At 34.2% G+C, this 27,608-nt stretch overlaps 2 protein-coding genes across 3 annotated transcripts; one reads left to right on the plus strand and one right to left on the minus strand.

Annotated features, from left to right (window-relative positions):
• Positions 1-266: 266 nt before the first annotated feature.
• Positions 267-2,376, plus strand: LOC108722456 (uncharacterized). 2 transcript variants are annotated; one of them, XM_018447583.1, is made up of 2 exons: positions 267-737; positions 1,971-2,376. In XM_018447583.1, the coding sequence occupies exon 2, from the start codon at positions 2,001-2,003 to the stop codon at positions 2,232-2,234; it is 234 nt and encodes a 77-aa protein (XP_018303085.1). In that variant the 5' UTR covers positions 267-737; positions 1,971-2,000; the 3' UTR covers positions 2,235-2,376. The 2 variants fall into 2 exon arrangements, with proteins under 2 accessions (XP_018303085.1, XP_018303084.1); XM_018447582.1 differs by having other exon boundaries at positions 2,001-2,376.
• A 3,790-nt stretch (positions 2,377-6,166) lies between these two features.
• On the minus strand, positions 6,167-26,984 carry LOC108722484 (uncharacterized). Its single transcript, XM_018447633.1, has 8 exons — positions 26,618-26,984; positions 18,836-19,060; positions 17,700-18,277; positions 10,926-11,106; positions 9,503-9,637; positions 8,242-8,722; positions 7,549-7,804; positions 6,167-6,763 (listed from the first exon to the last, which is right to left on the minus strand). The coding sequence occupies exons 2-8, from the start codon at positions 19,056-19,058 to the stop codon at positions 6,392-6,394; spliced, it is 2,226 nt and encodes a 741-aa protein (XP_018303135.1). The 5' UTR covers positions 19,059-19,060; positions 26,618-26,984; the 3' UTR covers positions 6,167-6,391.
• Between the last annotated feature and the right edge of the window lie 624 nt (positions 26,985-27,608).

A 27,608-nucleotide genomic window follows, 5' to 3' on the forward strand; every position in this document is an offset into this window, starting at 1 on the left:
TATGTTAGAGCTGTACATTCACTGATAACAGCAACTCTACGTTACGAATATCGAATATGAATATCAAATTCACTTTATTACATACAATAATAAAGAAAGTTTATTTGTTTACAATTACGAGTAACTGTCATAAGGATCAGTATGTGGGATAGTTACACAATCGAGTGCAACACCTCTTTACTGAAACATGACTACTACAAAGAGTATCGTGACCTTTAATAATATCGCACATAAATCGGCTCGTAAACTCGCGTGTGCATCGATTGGAAGCAATCTCGTTCCCTCCTCCGTGCTGGACTTGAGGCGTCGCTGAACAAAATCCGCGACACGCGAATTGCAACTATTGCGAGCGGAAAACCGGAAGCGAGCAGCCGAGTCGCCTAGGTGCGTAACTATAAGGGTGTGAGAATGAAAGAGGTGGACCCTCCACTACCAGGCGTTGTTCCTCAACCGTCACCCCCTCTCCCCCCCTCCCCCTCCCATATGGTAGCCGTATGTAGGTTCTGGGCACTACCAGAGGGGGAAAAGTCATCGCGGGGATCCAGCTGATGGTCGACGCGTTGGTCGGGCTTCCTCAGTTACTGTTGGACCGCACGCTGGTCTGGTCTACGCGTCGTGCTGGATGAATCCGGCTTCGATATCGATTTTCCGAAGAACGGAAGTTCAGGCTGCAGCACAGCACGACGACCTTGACCCCTTGGACCGCGAGGTCGCGCGAGAACCAGCGGAAATTGAAGGTGAGCAGCGAGAAATGATCAGAGGTCCGAAAAAAGAGAGAGAATCAAAGGCACGCAAAGCGAATGTTTTATTCTCTGTTAATTACCTAACGGGACGATACTCAGATAACGGGTTTGGTAATGACGGATAATGGATCTCTTCTGCTTTGTCGATTGATTATTGAGATATTAGGTTCGCATGAAACGTAGAGTGATTTTGTTGCTCGCATAAATTATTCGATTTTACACAGATGAATGAAGGGAACAATTTTAGCAACCATTATCTTGTTAATTTTATGCTATTAATGAACCATATTTGTTCATTAATAACAATCGTAAATATTACCTCTGTATAATTATTTATGTAATTTATTGTAAATGATTATAATTGACCGCTATAAAACCAAGTGAGCTCTATTGATAATTATAGAAGTTAAGTAAACATAATAAAATATGTGTACTCAGAAAAGATCATTTTGCTAAAAACTCTAAAATTTTATTTTATACAGATTTGTAAATAATTTTGCTGGACCATCAAAAGAGTTATGTTGAAACTAAAAAATGACGAGCAATGCTGCAAAAAGTTGTTATATACTAACAACCAGTTTAAGTTTCCAACAAAAATAATTTTAGATCTTGCAGCAAAATTTTTTATCTTCCAGCAAAATCGTTCTTTTCGTGTAATAATGAATATGATTAATTGGCAATTGGCTCGCGTTGGCCGTTGAACTCCAAGTTGGTTAAAGTGACGCAGGGGTGACGCAAAATCTGACGACGGGGATGGGCATCCTTAGTAACAGTGTAATGCCGTTCGAGTATTGATTTCAGACACGGGGTTTAGGGTAGCGTTACACGTGTCTACGATGCGTTCAACAAACATCGGTCATGCTCGTTTCGCATAAACCCTTTACTTCCTTCCGCTCGATTGCGAGCCAATCTGATACAAATCAAGTTAGATGCCGTTGCAAAGTAAAAGAATCTCCTTAATCAAATTAAAAAAATCACTGTAACATTTCTTGACGTTTCAGTAGGACAAACTGATCGTTTCTACCTTTAATTTGTCGGTAATAGCATATAATTTTTGTTTCGATGTCTTTATGTTGCATTTTACAGAGATGGATATTTATAGCCGCGTGATAAAAAAAAGGATAATAATAAAAATCCTGCAATACCTGGGAATTTCCTGGAATTATAATAAAAACGATAAGCGCGATAATTTCTCGCGCCATTGATCATAGAGAATTCCAATGACAGGTATCGAATCATTCGATCGCAACTTCGTAGATGATACCGGATGCAGAGGCTGTGTGTCAGACTTCCGAGGCTGCGGTCGACAGTGGCAGCGACGTATACGAGAAGATTAAGGACCGGCCGGAAAAGGAAGTGGCGTCGGTGACCGCCTGGAACCGATACCAGCGATTAGTAGCCACGATGGAGTCCCGAGGTGGTGAATTCAACCGGAAGTCCGTGATCGAGGCGATCTTCCGTGGCACCGATCTCGTCTACGTCACTCATTGATCGGCAGATCGATCAGGCGCGAGTAGCAATCTCTCGCGCGTTCCTGTACCAAAGTGCCAGCCAGTATCAAATCGCTTTTGAGCAGTGGTGTAGAATTCGCGAGTCGCAACGTCGTAATACTCTTTGAATATGATGAATCTATATGATGGATCTATACAAGGATTTAGCAAAATTTTTCGAAAGAATGGAAATGATATTTGCATTACTTTTTTTTAGGATGAAATAATAATGAACGATATTATTACTTTATGGATTCTAATAAGAACTAATTATCTCTACAAAGTCATTAGAAGATAGTAATTATTACATTAGTTTACGATAAAAATTTGTTTTAACATTTTAATATTATGTAGTATCGGTAGTAAATTTTTTTTTAATTTTGTAAATGCCACGCAAAAATGTCAACTTTTATCTTTGTAATAAATACATTCTGTTTCATTTCAATATAATTTTTTGCTTTTGAGATATAGCAATTTAAAAATAGTTCTCATATGTAATGGATAAAAAAGCATCTTAATACTATGGAAAGTAATTAATTATATGGAAAGTATGATTATATAGATAATACTAAATCAAAAAGCATGAAATTGAAATAAAAATACAATACTATTTTTAAATTGCTAATCTCGAAAATAAAAAAAATTATACTGAAATTAAACAAAATGCATTTTAAAGTTGATCCTTTCGCGTGACATTAACGAAGTTTAGAAAAATAAATTAGCTGTCAGTGTTACGTCATAGAAACCTTTAAAATCATTATTTTTTTATCTCGTTGACGTCATTTTTTCTTAAAATTATGACGTGATAGCTAAATTTTAGAAACAGATTTATATTCAGCATTTAAAAACTATGTGAAACGATTCCGTTCAGGCAATGATCCTGAAATGTAAATTCACGGACTAGTGTTATTGATCTAATTAATTATTGCTGAAAAAATAATACTCATTATAGTATGTTAAACAGTAAATAGTCAGTTGAAACTCACTCCGTTTTTCATCTGTAGATGAATGATGTTACATGCGTATATAAGTTTCGATGGATATTTTTTGATGTATTGAGATTGCTATGCGACGTCGAGAGTAGGATGTAAGAGCGCAGTTTGACGCGGTTAACGTGGCTGTGTATTATAGTTCGACGTCGAGCACACACTATTTTTAGATCCGCATGAGGGGAGTTTAATGGTTCTGGGAGACGAATGCTTTCATAAGTTTATACGTGAAGCAAGTATCGTTACGTGCGAGTATCCTTGAAGAACTCCAAACAAGCTAGTCTCGAAATTAAAAAAGACACGCACGTGTCCTCATTAACGCTGAAGTCCAAATTGTATTAACAAGCTAAACATTACTCTAATATACTTCACATTTTCGAGCGGAAACAAAATTGAATTATGTAATAATAACAGCGAATGCATACTGAGAGAAAAATGTTTGATATTGTAACTACATGGAAAAAACGGTTTTGTTGAAATATGTGAAAATTTAACTGATACGGATCTGAAAATAATTTTATTGAACCATCAAAATAATTATATAGAATGTTTAAGCGTTGATGACAATGTTGTAAAAATTTTTGCAACTAGTTCGAACGTCCTATATAATTATTTTAATGTGGTACAAACAAAATTATTTTTAAATTTATCTAAATTTTTACCTCAGCAAACCTTCTTTCTGTCCTATAATTACATGGTAAAATAATTATGATCAGGAGCTTCATTTTTATAGTTATTATTGTTATAATGTTAGTAAAAGGAATTATATTATGATTCTCTAAAAAAGATATATATATATAGATGACACAAAAATAACTGTAAACTATAGTAATTGTACCTTTTTTTTCTCTCAGTGTACATGAATTGTGAGAGGCAAAGAAACTAAATGCTTTTGAGATAAAATTTTACAAAATTACTAATTTGTTAATTGTTAACATTAACATAGAATATTCACTACATGTTTGATGAAAATATAGCTATCGTTTAATCTTCGAAAAAAAAAGATTCTGCCGATATTTCTAAGCAATTATATATACGTACCGTAATAGTTAGCGAATGTGGATTGACGTAAAAGTAAGCGCACAGCGTTTCTACGCCACTAGCTAATGCAATCGTAGATAAAAATACAATTAACGATGCCAAATTGTGTATTACTAGTCAATGTGTGCATAATGAATCGTGGAAGAATAGGATAGACCATTTAATTAGACAATTACGACAACGGCGGTGATTAGTCGCTATCACGCGATAGAAGGAAGGCGTATCTCTAATCAGTCGCATGAGCTCATGCGACATTGGCTATGCTCAATCTTGCCAGCAATGAGCTACACTCACTCTATGTACTCGTATATAGAGAAAAATTATGTGCGAGAGGCTGAAGCCAATAATTATGATTATGATTGTCGCCAATTCCAAAAGATTACGATTGTAACTGAATAATCGAAAGATAGTATTTTAAACTTTGGAAACGAACTGTAAAGGAATCAGTTCAATAAACTGAATTATATTTATTCGAAAGTTCAGTGTTTCATATTATCGATCACCGTGATAAGTATTGTGCTTGATAATTCAGAGACATCAGAAAAAATACTCTAAAGAATTAATACTTTTACCTAATATATTGAAAATAAGATAAATATTTTAATGGAAAATTTGAGACAAATGTGTTTGTTCAGTATCTTTAGTCTTGCCATGAAATGATATATACAAAGATAATAAATTGAAATTCAATCTCCTTACACAAAAACCCAGAGGTAAAATATATTTACGATTAATTTATACAATTTGCTCGTCATTTCCATATTATAGTTAGAATAAGTCGTGGCGCGCGACTGATAATTGTATACATGTACATAATTATTATATTAAATATTGTAGTACAAATATACAAAATATTTACAAGTAACGTTTATATAATCAACTCCCCGTCTCCTAGATAAATTCGCTACATATTGTCAAGTATTTTACAGCATTTTTACAAAAATAGGCACGATCCTGCGTGAGCGTCTACAATAATTACGTATATTACATATCTGTAACATATTAATTGCAGCTTATAATTAATAACAAGTCCAAAAATGAGATATAATGAAAAAAAACTGATTATGTAAAAAAATACTAATTTCTCGCGTTATAGAAACAAAAGAACGACTTTTCGTGTCTTAAAAATATGCGCAATGTGCGCTAGTTATAGATATCCCTCGACCAGGAATTTTGCATCTTTCGTCAGCAACCTGAGTCTTTGAGGTTCAGTGCAGATTTTTATATTGTTCCGATATAAAAATCTGAAAAAATCCTTAACTTGAGAAAATTTTAATGAGTTTTTACTATCATAATAAGGTATTTTGTCATAAGTATTTTATATTATATCTTTTTACTCATTTTTTTACAGAGTTTACCAAAATTCACAAAATTAAAAAATTCGACCGTGCCTTCAAAGTCTAACTTGATTGACAGAGGGATATTTATGTCAATCATTTTTTCTGTTAAGATTATCACCTTAATGTTCTAATTTACGTACTTCTTCTCAATTCCATTATCAACATAATCTTTCAAAAAATGAAAGAATTCCCAATAATTTTTATACATACGTTTTAACGTTCGTGCCAAGAAGAATAATATTTCTCGGCTGTACAAAGTCAGTGAGCCCTATAATATACTGGAATGAGCCATCGAGGAGTGAGAATGTTCCAATTCTTAAACAATGACACTCTGAGCCAAAGATTGTACAGTTTTCTTTGTCAGGGATTTGCCGATTAACTTAAAATCTTTCACTACCACACTGAAAAATAAATTCACCTGACTAAATTATTTTAGTTAATTTTTATTCCTTTCGAAGAAGAATGTATGTATTTAAGTCAAACAAATTAGATTTTACTTAATACATACATTTTCTAACGAAGGAAATAAAGATGAGAACTAAATTAATGCAGTCGAATAAACAATTTTTTTCAGTGCATAAGTAAGAAAGAGTCAGAAAGGCAAGTATTTATGCCTTTCTTTTCTCTATCCGTTGCAGTTTTCTATAGTTTAGTACAGAGGAAGGTTCGCTCCAGTATCTATAATAGACTATAGATCTCACAAAGTAAATCATTTACATCTGTTGACATGTCGCTGCTAACATCACAAGGACAAACGATGCAGTCTTTATATAATGTTGTGACAGATTTTATATAAACTCGGTGACGAAGATCTTTTTGAAGTCCGGTACCGAGCCGCCAATGTCGTGTTTGCATATGTCGCCATTGTCGAGGTAACTCACGTCGGAGTTTTTTAGGATGGTCTTCAGATTCTCCATCGAGAGATTCGGCAATTTTCTATTAGCGGTCAGTTTATCTAGGTCGTTCATCGAATAGCCAGGCGCGATCCTTTTAGTTTTCAGATGATAGGACTGTATGCTAGGCTTCGTGTCGGACAGCTTCGTATTGCTACCGCACTTCTTGTCCTCCCGATCCTCCGTACCGTTCTCTATGATACGCGGCGTGAAAGATCGCATGCTGACCTTTACCTCGCCGGTTCGCTTCGAGGGCAGCAACTCCACCTGTAAAACAGAACGTTCTCACGATGCGGGATTACGTAAGCGTGTGCGCCTTTAACGCCGCGGAAAGGCCGACGAAACGTTCCGTCAGCGGCGAATATTTTTCTACTAGGACGATGCATTTTCTTGTATCGTGAAAGTGCCTCTGGCACGCCTTGCATCCTCTTGCGTTTAACATTAAACTCGAGAAAACCGATCATTTTAACCGCTATCGATAAATATTGAATTTATTGATTATCATCCTGATGAAAAAATTTTCATAATACTTTTAAGATTTTGTCATATTTTAAATTCTAAATAAACATGTTAAACAAAGATTTAAAAATAATATCTTAATTTTGTCTAGATTTTGTTTTTTTTCAGTATTTTCTTATAAAAAGGATGAAAAATCTTAAAAATATTCTAGAAAAGATTTAGGAGCTTATTCTGTAGAGAATAGGCCTCTTAGATTTCTATAAAATTAAACTTATTTTTGAAAGATATTCCAATTTGTATAAAAAAATCTGAGAAATTTTTTAAAATGTTATAAAATTATTACAGAAATTCTGAAAAATTTTAAAGTTTATATAAAAGTTCTGAAAAATTGTACAAAGAATTATAACAATTTTATTCTCACCACGAAATTAAGACAATATAAAATGTAGAATTATGTCTAATTACGAACAAAAATGAGACATTTGTAATAATATTGAACTTAATTAATTTATTGTAATTTACTTTAGGATAAATTTCAAAATATTTGTTAAAAATTTATAGAAAGACGGCGAAATTTAATTGTATACAATTACCTTGGTTCCCTTACGTTGAAAATATTCAAAGTCATCATTGGCGACCGTGGTAACGGAACAACAGCTTCTGCTCCTGCTCCTGCAGGAGCTCATTGTGTCGAAGTCGCCGTTCTCCAAATCGCAACTCTCATCATCGGAGCTATCATATCCGTCGCAGTGACTGTCTCGTCTATGGAGATTTAAATGAAGATTCTCTCTCGAAAGATCGTCTTTTTTTAAATTATAAGTTCTTGAGTCGAGCATAGGTCGATGATATCTATATGTCAAAGAAAAAGGGCATTATTTTACATTGACTTTACAATAATTTATGAAAAATATACTTAGATATTTTGATAGAGATATATTATAAATTGAAATATTATATAATGTTCATAAGTTATGAAACTTATGAACATTAATAATATATATATTCTAAAAATATAACACATTAATAAATGTATCTAAAAATGTATCGCAATTTAATTTATATTAAAAGGTTGTGAAAAAGAAAAGTTGAGACAAATGTAGGTCATCCTGCACGTATGATGTACGTCAAAATATACATTTTGAATAATTTATAGGAAACTTCACGTCTCACACTTTCCAGTTATACACTTGCCGTGTATCGTGACGGTGGTTTAATGGCACAGGTAAAAGTGAAGGTACGCTAAAAGATACGCGAGAGCAATCGGCGAATCGACAAGTAAGTGGCACCTGGTATGGTCGAAGCTTTGATTCCTGCGTAGAACGTTTCTAGAATAATGCTGCTCTTGAAGGTTATTTTCCAGCCCGAGAATTAGCTTCTCCAGACCGAGGACGCTCCGAGCGTGTCGCCTGGATGGTTCTTCGTGAATCTCGTCCAGATTCTTCATTTTTCGATTATTCGCAGAATCCTCCAGTTGTACTAGGTTCTCCATGTTCTGCCCGAAGACATCAGTGCTGCCGATCTTCCTGCGATTACCAGCCAATTCGTGCAAATTCTCGTTTGGTCTCGGTCGTCTGCCGTATCCCGACGGTGGTTGTTCCACTGGATTCTTTTTCGGCGATTCGGGAATTTTATCCTGACGCGGTTCAAAGGTCGAACTCGTGAAGGACGATAGTTCTGCTGGCAGAGATGCATAGCTGCCGTCTTCATTCATAGGTTGCGTTTTGGGATAATGTTGCTGAATTCCCATAGTAATCGTGCCAGTTTTTGCTGTAAAACATAAGAACAATTATTGAAATGATTTAAACAATTATATTAGAAAATCTAACAATTATAAATTAACAATCGTAAATTAATTGTAAATATATTTCATTTTCGCTGCACGAAAGAAAATGATTTTGATGTATTTAAAAATTTAGCTAGATACAAATCCGAAAATAATTTTGTTAGATCAAAATTAGAATTATGTAAGAATCTCAAGCTGAGTAATGCTGTAAAAAATTTTGACATTCTAGTAATCAATTCGAACGTCCTAATTATTTTGCGATTTGTATCTAGTTAACATTTTAGATACTTCAGCAAAACCATTCTTATATAAAAACGCGAACATAAGACTGATTATTACAATAAGTAATTATAAACATTTCTACTAGAAAATTTAATAATTTATTTTCTTAATTGCGGTTTTGAAATTATCATCGAATTGACTTAAATTTGACTTATCGAATGTTAAGGTAATAGAAAAGAGACAGTCGCGATTTGTGAAAGTCGCTTTCGGGAATATCGAAACATTCGGCTTTTCACGTTACAGTGATCTGTAATGTTTGATATATCTGGTAGCGTTGGTAGTGATGGTGGAACAGAGACGATCGCGAGAGATGGTTTCGTCTCGGACTTTCTAACGTGATCGTGCCGAGCGTTCGATGGGTGCATTAACAAAGCCGCACGAAACGTCGCAATTAACAATATAGGCCGGGAGAGAGAACTATCAAGCGATCAAAATATTTTCGCATCGTTAAATCTCACTGACATCCGTTCTCGCTCACTCACCTCTGTTCTGATGGCTGTGCAACCGTCCGTAGAGGCTTCCGTTAGTCAGAGGGAACTTCAGCCCATGATTGAGGTTCAACTGCAGCTTGTACTCGGTATCTTGTTCGAAGTGTCGAAATTTACCATCTATACCGCCTGAAAGAGAAATCCCAGAGAAATTTCATTACATAGACAAATTTCGCTTTAAGTACTATGACGTAAGAGTGTTTTTCTCTGATTGAAATAAGTGCAACACTTTATCTAAGATGGTATTTATTTTTGAGAAAATAAAGGTTAAATTTTTTACTTCTTCCAAACATTAATTCAAAAGCAGTAATACCGAGGTTCGTTTGACGATACATTTAGATTTTACTTTTGATATCTCACATTAATTAGATTCGAATAGTAATTATGTAAATAAAAATAGTATTATAATGCCTCAATAATAATAAATAAACATAAAATAACAATAAGGGCTACGAACCAAATTATGAATTATTGAATATTAAACAAACGTTTCGACCTTTTTATCAGGCCATCCTCAGTATCTACAATATTTAAAGTGGAAAGCAAAAATTAAGTTTCGGTAACAGTTACAATTTTAAATTCATAGTTACGCTGATATAAAAATTTGTTAGAAGGTAGTCGTGATTCTTCATGTATTATCGCTAAAATTATAATTAATTCCTCTCTTGTAATTTCATTCGTTAACCTTCACATATGCTATGTCTAGCAGTCGCAATTAATCCAATGTTAATAAAATCGGTTGAAAATATGAAGTCAGTCGATAAAGTATAAGAACACATACTGTCAACAATATTATAAAAATTAATACAATGGATTATAAATTATAAAATCAATAGTGAATGAATGATCGTTATATTCACTTATTGTTACATCTATAATCGTTGTCTTATAAATATGTTTATGTATATCTAATAATTGTATTATAAAATTGTGTAATAATATCTTAAACTAGAAGGCGTAATTATGTAACCTTTTTTCTAAAGTGGAAACGTGAAAAGTAAAAATTTTTTCCATTACTTTCAATGATAAAAATGATCGCTTTTCACCTTGGAAGCGTTACATGATCGTTATATCTAAAATGAAAATGTATAGAATGCAAAAACTGAGCAATTTAATGAAAAACTCTTGTAATGGCTGTAAATCGTGGGAGTACACGTGAAACTCTGCAAATAGTTACGTATGTTGCAAAATGAAAATACGACGAATTACTCAAACGCGTGTCGTTAACGAAAAATTGGTGGTTGTCGCGCGGAATATCGCTGCTGTGCAGGCAGGTATTACGATTATTACAAGGTAGGAGTCTTAACTTTCCCACGCACAGTGGACAGGTCAGTTTTTGCTTAACGAAAGAATGGAAATCACGTAGTGTCTCTGTTACGAAACAAAGAATTTCTCTATTTAGAAAAAAAAAACGCACCATGCGACAGTCTCCTTGCATGATCCTGCTTTGTGTACACCTTGGCCACGTATCGGCAAAACATCTTATCGAAGAGAGCCAGAAAAACCGGAAGCAGAGTATCCTTCACCAGTGGCAACCACGTCGCCAGATTTTGCGGTGTGCAGAAGTTCTTTAGAAGGCTCGGCCTAATCGAGATGATCTAGGAAATCGTGGTTAATTAATTTAAACATTTATATCATGTTTTAAAATAATATTATACAATTTATATAAGTACTTTCATAAATTTTGCAACAGGATATATAATCATATCTGTAATATACATATATAATATAATGTAATAGGCACACAACGTAATGATTACTGTTATAATAAGTATATAATATATTAATCGATTACTTGGAGTATTTTTGTAATAACACTTATAAGCGCGATAGTCATTAATCGAATGTGATCATTATTGTTGAATGTATAGAAAACGGTATCCCTGCAATCTGTTGCGCCTAATGCAACATAATGCAATCTAGGCATTCTAGACCACGGCGGGTTTTTCTTCGCGCTAATAAATTTCACCAGAAATCGTGTCAAGAAGATTCTATATTCAGAAATTGGGTCCAGCTTTCGCCGTGAGGAATCTACCATATACGTTGAACGTTCAGATTGGGTCAATTACACGCAGCTAATTGTTCAACGTGCGTCTGGATGTCGTGCACGCGATATCTAACGTCATAAGAGAAAAAGGATCGTACCTCGCAGATTATAGGAAGACATAAGTTAGAAATATGCGAGCGGGCCTCTTACGGAGGTACTGCGAAAAAAAAACTTTCGTTTTTAACCGCGGATTCGCGCAAGAATTCGCGGTGAAAACTCCGCGGTCGCGCTTTCAAAAGTACGCGCATCACACACGGTGCAATGCGATGTGATGTGGTGCGAGCATGTACGCAATTTTACGTGCACTGAACACGCATGTTGTATCTATGTGAATCGCACTATTTCGTTGATTACTACAATGTCATTTAAAGATAAGCGAGCGATGGTAGATAATCCTGCTGACTAAATTCTTGTGCAAACAGCACGAGATAAATGAGATTCTTTGTTGTAAAATTGAAATCTACTGTTTTACAACTTGTAACCATAGAATTTACTTTAATAGAAATTTTAAGAAATTGATTAAGATCTTATATGTTCACTCAAACAAAAAATTAACCTTAATTAGGAATTCATTTAATTTTGTTTGATGCTAATAGGTTAAAAAATATTTTATTTGTTACATAAATCTTAAATTTGTGTAATTATAAAGGAGGATGAAAAGGGAAGACCGATTTCTATTAAAAAAGATGTAAATAAAAGGAACAGTGTTTTTGTAGATTTTGATCTGGATATGTGATAAAATTATTAAAAAGTTCGTAGCGTTTGGGAAATACTTCGAAAATTATGTAACTGAATAACACCAAATATGGTGTATTTATTCAAATTTCAATATTCTTGCTTAATTTTTGCGATATTCATCAACTTCCATGAACTTTTTAATAACTTTATCATATCTAGGAGGTAAAAAAAAACACTACTTCTTTTACTTAGGCCCAGTTCCACAACTCACGATTAACTCTTAACCGAGGTTCAACTTGTTTCTCATCTCTTTCTAATTCTAGAATAAGTTGAACCTCGGTTAAGAGTTAACCGTGAGTTGTGGCACTGGACTTTACAGCTTTTAGGGCAAAAATCGGCTTCTTTTTAATATTATCTTTATATAAGTACGAGGATTTCCGGAATATATATGACTCTGTGCGAAAATAAAATGTATTTTTACAAGTTTGGAGGTGTTTCTTTTTCAAGGTAATTCATTCGTGTAAATACTTTTATTTGTCTTCACTTATTACTGCTACTTTATGTAAATTTTTAATCACGGTAATCAAGTTACCGTTAATTAACGAGTAGCAAGGCCTTCCTTTCAGTTGATACATTTTTGCCTTCCACTGTATATAGCGTATATTTTATCACGAACGGTATAACGTGCGGTAGTACCGCTGCTGGTTACGTGAGTAACGGCCGGTCTAGTCCGAGGTATGAAATCGAAACTAGTTGTACCTTAATTAGAGAATAGAGCGGCACTATATGCGCGTGTATTAGTGCAGTGTATAAAGTACACGCGCAATTCTCGATCCCGTCTCTTTCTCCCGAACGTGTATCGCTCCGGTTGGTGCGATGATTGCCACAATCATAAATTTTCTGTTATATTGCACTTCTTTTAATTAATTCTTTTAGTGTAATATATGCGTGTAAAAATATTTTTTGCAAAATTATGTCTTGTACTTACGTTACAAAATTAGCATTTTAGTAGATTTTAAAATGCGTGAAATGATAGAGAAAAATTAAATTTTTTATTTTGTATTATTTTGCAATGTAAAATTGATACAAGATTATATCGGCATTTTTCGTATTTCAATAATTGTTTTAATAAAATATTCCATTTCGTTATTTTTTGTTTAAATTTTTTTAATTTTAATTTGAACTAATATTCCGCTTAATCGCATATTTATCTATTATCTCGAGTACATTGTTTCGATTGACACAACAAACGGAGCACAGCGTCATGCCTTGCTTTTCTTCTCTCACATCTTAAAAGAACTACATAATGTTTTGCATCTTGTTCTCTGTTTGATCAATCTGTGAGTTTCTTCAGTGCTGACGTTAGCCGTAGCAACTCACGCTGATCTCATGCATTGACGTTTTACTTTAATTGCCGTTGGTAAACGCAAGAGTAACGCCCACGAACATGCTCATTGCGTTTGTTAAAAATGCGTTCGGATCGATCGAAGCTCCGATAACAATTGCTTAATTGCGAGAAACTGTTCGAAATCGATTCGAAATTTTTCAAGAACGGCAAATTTTGAGATAAATGTAAATTAATTTACAAAACAAAAAGATAAAGGCCTTATTCAGTCAAAGCGAATCTTGGTGCTTACTGATACACTAATAAGCAACCTGTTACAACTATCCGGAACCGATTCGATTCTCTTTGAAATATGTTAAACACGAAAATCTAAGGGACATGTGTTTTTTTTATATTGGCTCAATTTCTAATTTATGGAGTGAAACATTTTCTTAAAATTAATAGATGTTAGGGATGTTTTCAAAATATTAAATTTTTGAAAAATTTAAATATAAAATCATAAAGTTAGAAAATTCTGATTTGTCCATTTTCAACTAGAACCAGTAAATGCAATCAGATTCTTTTTTCAATGTACTTTTGCATGAATATTTTATGCGAAATTTTCATTGTGTGCTAATTATTTGCTGATTTTGAAAGACCTAAATTGAAAGGAGTACATAATGTTACAAATTAAATTGACAAAATTGGCCTCGGTGGTCTAATGGCTCGTATGGAATACAAGAGATCCGGATTCGACTCCCGGCCGAGGTAATATTTTTGGCAATAAGTTTAATTACAGTTTTTCAGCATATTAATATCTTTGAAATATGATGCCTGATTGAGCGTCGAAATTATTAGAATTTAATTGTAATTCGCGAAATTATTACAGTGGTTTAATTGTGTTTAGTTTGGAAATATTTCGGTGCACAGTTCGTTGGACTACGATTGTGATATATATGTCAAGTACAATACATATATATATCATATTTAGTGATTCAAGATTGAATTATTTAAAGCATTTTAAGATCTAACTTCGACCGTATAGGGCTCTTATTTATCGGTTGTGTCTCACATACGCGGTCTAAAAATGATATTATTAAATTGACAAACATTTTAATATTTATATTCATAATATTGATATTAATGAGCATTTTAAACTATTATAAAGAATTTGTTGCGAAAAAGATTTATTTTGATCGAAGGCCGTTATTTCTTTATTTGTGTTATTCATATATTGATCAATTTTCCACATATTATTAAATGTGGATTATTTGCACATTAAAATAACTGTACATGACGAAAAAATATAGAAACTCGTTGATTTCATCGATTTTTGGAATATATATATTTTTGTTCGAGCCTGTAATTAAAATTTACATCAGTGATTTAGTTTAGTCGTTAGACAAAAACGCGAGTGTAACGGCCGTCACGCTGTTTGCACGTATGTAAGCAGAGAACGGTGTTTATTTCGACGAACGGTGCACCGACCATTATTTTTCAACGAACTAATACACGCGAATCTTGGACACAGGTTTACGTATATCGAGCAACGAATCGTCTCATTTCGTAATATTGCCTGGATACACCGGCATCAGCAATAAAAACGGTGATTCATAAAATATCGCTCGTTAATACGAGATGGTGAGCGACAAGAGAATAATTCACCGTGAGTTTCACTTCGCATTTTGCGTACTGTGACGTTTGAAATATATAAGAACCATTTTTTAACGATTCGTTCTGCCATTCTCTACGGCGAGATCGCGTATACGCCCACCTGACGTTAGCCTAATTGGCCGCGCGTTGTTCCTATACGATATAAATAGTATGCGTCACGCATGTAATAGCAGTGATCATTAATATTAATGAGGAAGGTCATGGGAGTTTCTCCGCGGGACGACTTTTGCGGAACGTCGACGCCACCGCGTGAATTCTTAATTTGATTCGCCGATTAAGGTCGCTGTCCGAATTAAGATCGCGCTTTCGAATTTCGCTTTATGTATCGAGTCCGACCCTTTTTCCACCTTAGATCCCCTTTGTTTCTCCCGACTACTTTCTCGAGCAGCGGCATTTACGACCGAAAAGTCCCGCTTCCGGATGACACACGCAAGTGAAGTTCATGTCCGGCTCGAGTTCGCTTGCATGAAAATCCTCTCGACTGTGTGATGTAATTGTATAGATGTAATTGGTGTGACGGCGATCAGACAATTCAACCAACCACCGTATCGGATCTGTTGTGAGATACGATGAAATTTTCAGGGACGTGACTAATTATAACAATACGTCTCACAGCAAACAAAAAAATTAGTGATTTTGTTCGGAGATATATCGCTACGTTGCATAAACGTAATAGATATACATAGACTGCGCATTCCTTGATCTTGGCATGGTTAAAAAGTATCGTTAAAAAGAAATGAATCAGCATTTCTCGTCAACTCTATCAGCATCTCTCTTGTAGTCGATATTTTAGAGAGACAGAAAGAAAGAGAGAAAGATCAAGCTATACCTCTCTCTTTCTGAATCAATAATGACAACTTGATAGAAATGCGCAGTCTATACTTATTAGATTATTACATGTGTAGTACGTCAATAGAAAAATTGATACAAGCAAAAAATTAGCATTTTTGAGATAATAAAAGAGAAACTGACAATTCTGGTAAGGGATGAAATTTATACTATACTAGGATTGCAGTGTTTAAATTTTGAAAATACATGACATAGTTTTAAAGAATACATTATACATACAGTTGAAAGTATAACATGGAGAGAAGTGAAATTATAGAAATTGCATATACAGTATCTTAATACTTTCAATTTAGAATTGTAAAAATATCTGTCTATTAAAAAATCCCTAATTTTGAGATGTGTCACTTTTTTATTTAATGCAGCAATGTGATATTTCGGATGTAACAGAATTTTCTAATTACATTTATTTTCTGATCTGAACCTTATTATTTTTTCCTTATCACAAAAGAATCTAAATTGTTTCTATAAGAGGAGAAAGGATTTAAAGTTTCCTTGAACATTAAGCACACGGTGTGACTAATAAATAATTCTACGTTGCTTGAAATTTATTGCATATCATGTAAATGATAGGCTGCAGTTTAAAAAACTTACAGAATATCCTATATTTTTCGCTATTTAGAAGCATAATCGAGGGCGTGCCATAAATTAGGTCGGCTACTTTTAACTATGTAACATTGCAACGGTCGACTTGGCACGCGCAATTTCGAGGATATTGCGAAATGCAGCTTTTATACAATCGAGATGATCGTGCAAAAAATGGTTTCAGTGTCAAGATAAAAAAAACGTATACGGACTAGCCTAGCCATGAACGTGATTTAATAAATCATATGTCCTTTCTAGATATCTTTGATATATCTTAACTGTGAGCCAACAATTAGCGTTACCGGTTCGTTAGAGTTAGAGTTTCAATTCGAAAGTAATAATTAATTAAATCAACGATATGGAAAAGCACGTTAATCTCGATAGCATTAGGTTCTTACACTTTTACATAAATTAGAAATGGATTTTACAGTAAAATACTTTTAACGTAACAAGATTATGCTAACGATCAAAACGATTTTCCGCAAACGAGTTTCCTGTTTCGTATTAACTTTCAACTTGTAGAAAAAAAACAAGTGACTGTTTTGCCGTTTATATATAGGGTGTCTCTTTCTAATCATTAACAAGTTTATAGTAAAATTTTCTTTAATAAAAATCTCTCAGAATTAATAAACTTCAAATTGGAAATTATGAATATTATGTATTATTGAACAAGTAATTTGTTAAAGAATAAATATGAGAAAAGAATTTCGTGACATTTTGTATAATAGTTGACTCTCTAATTTTTTGACTCTTATTTTTTTGAACGTATTCAGTTAATAACAGGATATGTTTATTCAAAGAGGCGTGCTAGATTACATTAATCATGTTTAATCTATTTTCAATTAAATAGTGCGATAATCAATCCTATACGTTACGATATGTTACGATTGTTTGTTAGATCCATTATAAATCTCATAAAAAATAAAGATATAATAACAAAAATTAAAATAATATTTAATTAAAGTTTAATAAAACAATGAAGAAGAATAATAAGTAAGTAAATAAATGTAACAAGTAAGAATTAAAGATATAATTACCAGGATGGGTAAATGCTCGAAGACGTAGCAGACAAAGAGTATGCTGTAAACGGTAGATCTGCCGCTGGTCTCGTCCACCTGCACCTTCTTCTTTCTTAAACACGCTCTGCTGTTCGTTGAACCACTGGTGCACGATCCGCTTGAGGGATCCCAATGTTGTGGGTGACACTCGAATGCTCCTGAGGAGTTCTTCGAGCTCGCCTCGGACAGATCGGAAACCGACTTGAGCAGTTCGGAAGTCGGTGGACGACAAAGGTTTTTAAAGATCGCAATCAACACGCCGAAAAGAGACGTGAGGGCCAACAGACCCCTGAGGGAGTTGACGAAGACTCCATATTTATGGGAGATCTCGTGGGCCAGAAAGACGCAGACCTCCGGCTCGAAGTTGAGGACACCGGTGACACCAATGCAGGCGCTGATGACGCTCAGGCTCACCAAATGGTATTTGAGATGATTCTTCGTGAGATTGATGACATCGTCGCGACTGCTGATCGCCGCGAACACCGCGATCGACGTCAAGGTCAGTTCCTGGAGGATACTCGACGAGTTCAGGACCCACACTAACGTTGAGCATAACTCTGCGACAAAGAATCATTGTTTAAAGAGTCTCGCAATTTAAAGAGTCGCGCGGCTCAATTGAAATGAATATTTTTTGGGCTCCGGGCCAATCTATTCCGTTGAATTAATTTACATGATATAATCGTTGGGAATTGGTTGGCGCGTCCATAAATTCCAAAGAGGATAATGACCTCGTAATGGTATTGTACAGAAATTGTGACTAAATTAAAATACCAAAACCCTTTCGAGATCTCTATTACATTACCAAATAGTTTTTTAACTGAAATGTTAAAACTCTTATTTAATAAAAATTGAGTTTAAGTAAAAATGAAAAATTCTGACGATTTTTTATGAAGTCAAATTAATTTTTGAAATAATTGATAGAGTAACGTTTACTTAAATTATTTATGATAATTCGAAAATTAAACATTTTTTAGTTGTACCACTTTTAAATTAAGAAAAATGATACGTTATTGCATTTTATTCGATTTATTCGAATACAATTATAGTCAGGACTGGCATGTATTTGAAATATTTTTATTTGAAAAACAGTATTTGTAAGACAACTGTATAGTTACCTCCAAAATGATTCGCTGGACGGATCAACGTGAGAATCGCGTACAGCAGTAACCCTAATTGATGTGTGAGACTTTGAGAAAGAATCGCGACTGTCAGCACGTCGATTTTTCTTTTCGTGGATGAGGATTGATTCTGGTAGATCAATAGGGACCATGACAGCAGCAGGATGCATATTGGCGAGCCTACGCACGTAGCCAGCCATTCGCCCACCTCGCTTCGCATCTCTGCGAAGGAAGAATAAAGGCTGTCAACATTTATTCACTTAATGATTAATTATACCGTAACCTCATGAGTAATTGTATCCCACACGATTTTGTGGTAGTGACACACAAATAAATCTGTCATTGTATTAAATTTAATTATCATTGCATTAAATTTCTCGACGCTCCTTTTTGAACGATAATATCTATTATGCTATTCAAGTATAAGCGTTTCCACAGCAAGTATTGTTATATGTGCGACCAATGGAGACAGAACGATTCGTCTGGAATTTCTCCCGCGTTCGTCCTCCACCGTGGAATGAGGCGGGACTATTCCCGGTGAGAGTAGTAATATCCTAATCTCGATGAAAGCCTGAGTCGTGGCAATTAACGCGCCGTGTCGAATTATATTCCCGCACGTGGAAGAGAGGCGAATTATTGTTAATCAACGACAGTGTTGGTTACAGTTAAATTATTAACGCGATGGTGAAGGCAACAGGGTGTACAAATGTCACGAAGGATGGCGCGGAGGGGATGCGACATTTTCACACGACGTATCTCCTTTCCCTATCCTCATTCCTCAGTGACTCTCTCCTTTTCTCCTATCTACTGGTATTTGTTTTATGTGGAGCTGATATTTTCACGAGATCGTATAAAGAGAGATATTACTATAATACAATATATTATTTTAAGAAAAAATAAAAATAACTATGATATATTTGATTCAAAGTTTTTATCACGATTGTGACTTTTAATTAATTAAAAGACTGCTATTATTTAATTGTTACACTTTAAGATTTTTAGGAAAACATGTAAATGTTTGCTTGATTATTTTTTTATGGTCAGGTATGATAAATCTGTTTCTCCACTCTTTTCCTTATTTCTTCTTTTTTTGTACAAAGTCAGAGCACGTTTACCATCTCTCTTTGCTCGACGCTTCTCACACTGCACCGCCGAGGCAACTTTCTATTCCGCACAGTGCCAGCGTCGCGGTCTAATTTATCGTTCAAGTCGACTCTCGTGCCCGCGTGCTCAGTAGCGAATTTCCTCTCCGTCTGAATCGCGAGGAATGTCCCAACGTGTGTCTTCGACGTCGGGCCCTTTCCCGTTACCGGAGTCACTCGTGAGATGCGGACATAGGAAGAGGAAGACACATCCGATCGCGTAACGGCACATTCATTTTTCGCGGCATCTTCCAGACGATCGAACGTTGCATCGAAGTCCTTTTCACACCGCAAATAATTACCGTCTTATGATTATCATGACAAAAATTTATTACATTGTAAATGGTGTTAGAAATAACGTAATAAAAATAGTAATAAAAATTGATTGTCCAGCGTATTATATTATCATGATCATAAAAAGCTTCTTATTTCTGATTTTTCACTACAATTTTACATCCATATGAGGAAATGCCATTAGTTTGCCGTAAAACATTGGCAAATATAGTGAGTGGGTAATTGTACTTTCACGCGAACGCTTATCAAAAACGCATCGAATTTTCTGCTTAAGGAATAGTAAATATGATATGTATCTTTGATCCTCTCCAACATATTTCCGAATGCTTGTGAGTCGCGTATCCTTCTTTTTCCTTTTTACAATGTGGTACGCGCACTTTCACGTGCAAACATGAATAAACAGTTTCCGCTTGGCTGACACATAAATTTTTTTGCTCGATAAGCATGAGCGTGTATTTTTCTCTAACAAATTGGATAATCGACAGTAGCCTTAACTATCTTATAAAAATAATCTAAAATTTTAATGGAAAAATATTCTTCCTCTCCGTCTAATAAACTTCAGTATTTGAATTTCAAGCGGCGAATAATTTTCAGACACGGCAGACAGTAATTATCATCCGCAATGTTTCGTAATCAATCTAGTTTAAACTTGATATGAAAGTTTTCGAAATAATCTTAACAAAAATTAAATTTTATATACATATGTATATGTATAAATCGAGAGAAAAAGAGAAATATTTGAAGCAGAGATTTATCTATATTTCAGAATTAAAATTCTAGAAAAGCAAAAAATGTAAATTTAAATAAACAATGAGAAATTGTTACTTTTAAATATTTAATAACTTAAATACTTTATAAGAACATATTTTCAATTTTAAACAACTGTTTAAAAAATTAAAGTTTCTGGACATTTTATTTAGCAAAAATTTTATTTCTATTTTTTTTTACTAATTGTAAATAAATATAATATTCTAAGATATATATTATATTTTATTAATTTCATGCCACTAGTATATTGGAATAGAATCATGGCTATCGCTATATTAAACCGGTTGCGCAAGTAGAAGAAATCGGGTTAATTTTCCCGCGAGTGATAACAATGTCGCCAATGAGGAAACTGGACCGACAATCTCGCATCACACTATTATACTCAGCTTGTATAATTGATTCGTCCTTGTTCGTTACTATACTTTTACACGAAAGATGTGGGCTATTCTGAGAGGAAATTTTGCATTAAAGTTTTGCCAACGACACTTTGCGAAAGAAGACGTGACGAATTACGCGAAGAATCTGTCGACACTGAGTTGTTATACAATACCAGTACGAGCCACCATAAAAGTCGACCTGATTATTCGTTCTTTAAACATACGGTAAAATTAGAAACATGAGTCGAGGATGGTTTACGCGATTTGCTTGCTGTAACCGTTATTCAGCTAGGCTGAAATTCCTCTGTGAGTGAGACACGTTTGGTGCATTAGTAGGAAGTCGATTCTACTTCCGCAATCCGTACTGCTTTTAAAGTGTCTCCTTTGTATTGTATCTTTAACGGAGGCAAATGACGATTTAATTTCAAACGGTATAAAATAGACTCTTAGAGAAGTTTGAATTTGCATTATTTATATGAGAAATAAAATTATACCGAATTAATTGGATGAAACTGCAGTTGTGAAGAATAAGGATTATTTATACGTAAACAATACAATTATGTGACTAAAATAATAATAATGGATTTTTTTGAAAGTTTACCTATTTTATATGTAAATGATGCAATTTTTTTGACAGAAATTTCATATTTCACATAAAATTCTAATATAGATTTTATAAAATAATAAATTTATTTATACATATAGATTTAATAACTATAATTATAATTATATTTACAATTTGATAATAATAATTGTAATAAATAAATTATATATAAATTTTATTAAAAAACCGTTTAAATTATATTTTATATATGCTGTATTTAAGTTTTATCTTAGCAATCTCAGTATAATTTGCAACTTTTGTAACAATTTCTATGTGGTTTTATAAATGTACTCACAAAAAGTTTTATAAAATTCATACTTTCCATGAAAAATATAATTTATTAGGTATGAAATGCTCGAGTTTATTTGACGGTTTTGTATGTTCTACGTAGTAGGGTTAAAGGTGAATATTATGCATCAAGGTGTGTCCATCGGAATGCATTCCACGCATATATGGGTATAGGTTTACAAGGTCTGACTTGTCAGCAAGAGGTGTATCTCCTCGATTAGATTGGAATGTCGAGAGGTGCAGAAGCGCGATCAAGGTCAGAAAAACAACTTGTGGAGGTGAACCTGAATCGTCAAGGGGGATGCTGCTATTTTGCTGATCGGCGCCAGACCTTGTTTCGGTGAAGCCGAAGTATCGGACCTGTTTCTTTGATAACATCGCCGCAGAGAAGAATGATCCCGGAGAAGCTCCTGCACGGTTCAGAATTCACTGTTACACAAATGCAGACTGAAAACCATTTACCCATGTTTTTTCGAACATTTAACTTCTAACGAGATTTTATAATGTACACGAAAAGGACATTTTTGATGAAATATGTAAAAAATTAGCTGGATACGCATATGAAAATAATTTCGCGTATATAAAAATAATTATGTATAAGGACATTTAAACTGCATGTTAAAATGTTACTAGTAAGCTAAAATATTTTGTAGCACTGCTCATCATTGGATATCTGACCACTTTGAGTTTCTCAAATAATTATTTTTATGGTCCAATAAAATTATTTTTAGATCTGTATATATATATATCTATCTAGATTTTTAAATATTTCAATAAAATCATTTTTTCCATGTAAAGACTAGAACTTGATATTCAATTTAGTTTAAGGGCTTATTATTACTTTATATAAATTGTTACGATATGCAAAATTAAATTTTTTGCTAGAATATTGCATAATATATTATAACTTATATTATTATAACATATTATCATTACAATTAAAATAATTAAAAATTCTTTAAACTCCGAAAGAGAGAGGAAAGATAGCGCAATAATATTTACTGTTGGATGCATTGTGCGGATGTGGGACAGTGTATTACGAATAAACTAGCTATAGATCGTGGTTACGACTAGCATAACCATTTTTTATCTATGTATTTATCCAAGCGTCATGTCGGTGACAAATAAATAGGGAATGAAACTGACGAAAGTCTGGTAGGTTTAGAAACCGATTGATTAAATAGTCGAAGCGTATAATAGACGCGAGCGCACAAGATAACTTTCCATTTATATAAAATAGCTATTGTTGTGTGTGTGTGGAAGTTGCCTCAAATAATTCAATTAAAATATTGTACATAAATAAAAGCGAAGAGTTTTCTGAATACCATTGTACCTTTATTATTGCTATCGCAATTTTAATACCTCTTACTGAATAATATAGCTTAAATATTACTTTCTATACAATTGATTAAGCAACCTTAACTAAACGCGTTCATTTCTATTCGTCTTTTAATCAGCGTCTATTTTCCTGCTTATAATTTTATTACATTAAAATTTAACTTCTAAAAATCTTAATATACACATTTAAGAATATTCAAAGGTACCAAGTTCTTTTGGGAAAATTTGTTAATTTTATTTGAAAATTTTCAAACAAAAATCTATCTTTAAAATGCCAGCAAATTTTCAAAGATTAGATCAATGTCTCTTGGGGTAGTCGAGCATGTTTGATGCGGAAGAGAGGTGAACGCCGTGATTTCAATGCTCGCAATAGCACGAGTGCGCACAAATGGCGATGATCGTCGTGCTCATGTGTGAGCGTGTGTGTGTATTACGCGAAATGGATGAACGACGAAATTACGTTTATGATTATGGCCTTCGTTCAATTAAAACGTACTGGGACGTGCGACGTACGTACAACGCGGCGCCCACGTGAAAATGATCCCTCTTATCGTAGTCATTGTCGTCGGTAGATTCGAGCTCTAACTCGGTCATGTGAAACTTTTACGATAGACCACCTACTACCTACTACTCTCATGTCTCTTCCTTTCTCTATTATAGTTTGCTTCTCACTTGATCTCTCTCTATCTCTCTCTCTGTCTCTCTCACTCATTCTTAAGAACTGATTCTAAAAGAATGCTGGCGGATGCCTGACGACCTCTACCTTGGGATTATGTTTCACGGTTGTCTAACGAAATGTCGAGACCACCCTTCGAGTAAGCAAGAAAGACAAGCATATCAGAAGATAAATCCTTCTGCAAAATATTTTATTTCACCCAGAGATTAGAAACTCCACTTAACGCAAGGAAACGAGTTTTCGTAGGTATTTTTGTATTTGTTTTGACTTTCTAGATGAATGCTTGAGTAATTCAAAACTTTTTCACTGACAATGTGACTTTTTTCAAGAGTAATAATATATACTTTACGTAAAATGCTATTTATATTCTTTAACGGCTGTTTTAAAAAATTTAATAGTTTAATAAACATTAATTCTCTCTATTAAAAATGTTTCTCTATTTATTTCGGATGACATGTTCTCAGATTAATTCTTGAAATGGAAAATTAGAAAATTAATTTTACAAAACGAATTTTGTCAGTTTCTTAATCAATTTGTAGGACAACAAAATGCAAAGAAGATGTAGGAGCCTGTATATAGCTGAGATGATTCAAATCTTTCTAATTCCAATCTTGGCACGAACGTCTGCTGTTTGCGCCCGGTTACTGCATCGCTACGTTCAAAGTAGGTTACGAATACGACCGTGCTTTGAGAAAGTAACTAACACCGTCGATCTGTCTCGCTCACCATGATTAGGTGTGTACATTCACTAGAATAAGATCAAAAATTTGTTTTAAACATATGATTGCGCGTAAAATACATTTTCTGCGATTAAAAAATAAAATTGTTTGCAGTGACTACTAAAAAAAAAGGCAGCCTCACAAACCTTGTCTAAATATAAAACATTTCTAAATTTATTAAAGAAAAAATAGAAGGAAGTATTGAAGTCTATGGCAATCGATATTTTTATATTATTTATAAGTAAACTTATAAATAAATTTATAAATAAGCTTCTAAATAAACTTATAAATTTAAAAATAGTATGAAGATATATCGATTGTCACAGATTTTAATAATTTCTCTCTTCTGTTTTTTCTTTAATAAATTTAGAAATGTTTTATTTTTGGATAAAGCTTTTTGATACTGCTTTTTTAATTTATATTTCACTATTTTCTTCTTCTTTCTTTGTCAATTCCGTTTGCGTGGAAGAAATATTTCTACTACACTCGGCACGTGCCAAATTCCTAAACCCAACCCGGTCAAGTCATCCGTGCGGTTTCGAGGCCAAAGCCTCTTTGGAACGGGTTTTATACGGATTGTGAAGGGTTCCGTTGCCGATGCTCGATATAGCGTTACGAGTTGATTATTTTACAATATGAGGAACAGGCACGAAGAATGCAAACGTACTCTGTTATTATTCTCCCGCGTACAGTTATTCTTCGTTCCGTTTGCGAGATGATTACGCGTTCGCTATTGACGCCGCTAATGACGCGGCTGATTAGAGATTCGATGTTTAACGAACTCCTGTTTAACTCGTGAGACGTAAATTATGCGAAGCCGCGTACGCGCGTGATGCAAGGAAACAAGTCCACGTTACGCAGGTTGGATGCCGATGCAAATTCCGGATTACGTGCTCATAAAATTGCGCATCTGCCGCGTGTAGAAATGCACGCGCTACATATTCAAAATCCGTATAACAATCGCAGATATAATATTTCGCGAAGGTGGAGCGGATATTACCGTGAAATTGCGGTACTTCAGCGTAGCAGCGATCTTGGACGGTCTATCTGATTGAGGACTGCATTTACATTGTTACGCTCATTGAGCGAATTAATGCACCGTCCATAAGCCGACGCAAGGACGCGAGGAAGACACGTCCTTGACGTTCCGCCAGGTCCAAGTCAAATAGTTAAAAATTAGAAATCAAACCGAACAAATTAAATTGTATCCGAACGATCTCTTTCTTATCGTGTGGCACCGGAAGTGTAATTTGACAAAAAATATAAATATTAGAATGTCGAATAATGATATAATCTACATAATTTGTAATTCAAATTAAAACTAAAGAGCTATCGAGCCTCGCAGGATGTTTGTTGCTAAACAATCTCTAATTATGTAAAAATAAAAATATAAATACAAATTATTCAGCGAGACGTAAATACATAAAAATAATACGTAAATGTGATAATAATTCTGCACGATTTGTATTTGTGTAGCTGGAATGTATGGATTATAAGGCAATTTTAGTCGGTCAGACTTTCATACTTTCTCTATTACTATTCGCTGTCTACTATTTGTTTTCAATTTGCTTACTGCCAATTGTCAATGATTACGCGGAACCAGCGTGGAATGTCGCATCGCTAGGATGAGCCTGCAGAATGCGCGTGCTCCAGACAGACGTCTGGATCCTCCCGATGATATCCAGCGAATTCTTCGTTCTGGCATCAGCTCTCTTACATCGTGAACGAAAATGCCACTCCTTCTTCTTGATCCACTATCCACGATGTATATTTTCAGATCAACTCGCGTGTTTCCGTGCCTTTAACTTTGACGAGTGGCAGCTGTAGTCGTAAACCCGGAGTACCTTCACTCGCGGATGAAGGGGCACCGTTTTAACACGCACGATACACCAGTCACGAGAAATTTGTTTTCGTCGATTTCTGGTCCAACCGATCAATCGGCTGAAAAAAAAAAATATTCAGTGCACGATTAAACTTGAAAAATTAAAATGTTTAAATCTAACTTATTGATTAAACAGAGTTAAATTATTAATAATTAACACTACTGTTGGTTTTTATTTTCAATAATAAATAATCACTTTGTAGCTAGATACGATGATGAAAGGAGAGATGAGAATGAAAAAGTACCATATTTGCAAAAAAAGAATTTTAACACTCGTGTGTTTTGATTTCTGTGTATTAAAAAAAAAAATTAACAATTAATGCAACGGTATTTAATATTTGAACACGATCGAGAATACGTCCGAGCGGACCAATATTGCCGCGAAGAAGCCCGGAGCGGGACTGACTGGCAGCCAGGATTCATTTGGGTCAGCAGCACAACGTAGTATACCAAAGACTGCCTCTCGACTATACTATCTGTTACGACTATACGGAGTGAAGGTGCTATGCTATATGCGTTATAACGGAGCTATCTTCGCCGTTCGTGCGCTTCGATTTTTCTTCCGGGCATCTCGTGCGCACATTTTTTTTCAGATCATTCACTTGCGAAAGATATCCAAAATGTAAATTTTTTATCTGTGTATTTTTCAATTTATCGAAATATTAAAATATAATAAAAAATT

The sequence above is a fragment of the Mycetomoellerius zeteki genome, unplaced genomic scaffold, assembly GCF_001594055.1.
Source record: "Mycetomoellerius zeteki isolate Tzet28-1 unplaced genomic scaffold, Tzet1.0 scaffold204, whole genome shotgun sequence".
Classification (NCBI taxonomy): Eukaryota; Metazoa; Arthropoda; class Insecta; order Hymenoptera; family Formicidae; genus Mycetomoellerius; species Mycetomoellerius zeteki.

What these genes read in the sequence shown, in the direction of transcription:
- LOC108722484 (XM_018447633.1), bottom strand. Translation starts at nt 19,058, where the DNA reads ATGCGAAGCGAGGTGGGCGAATGGCTGGCTACGTGCGTAGGCTCGCCA. An exon ending in CAAAGCTTCGACCATACCAG is followed by an intron (nt 7,805 to 8,241) that starts GTGCCACTTACT and finishes TTTGACATATAG; the next exon opens with ATATCATCGACCTATGCTCG. An exon ending in TTCAACGTAAGGGAACCAAG is followed by an intron (nt 6,764 to 7,548) that starts GTAATTGTATAC and finishes TCTGTTTTACAG; the next exon opens with GTGGAGTTGCTGCCCTCGAA.
- LOC108722456 (XM_018447583.1), top strand. Translation starts at nt 2,001, where the DNA reads ATGATACCGGATGCAGAGGCTGTGTGTCAGACTTCCGAGGCTGCGGTC.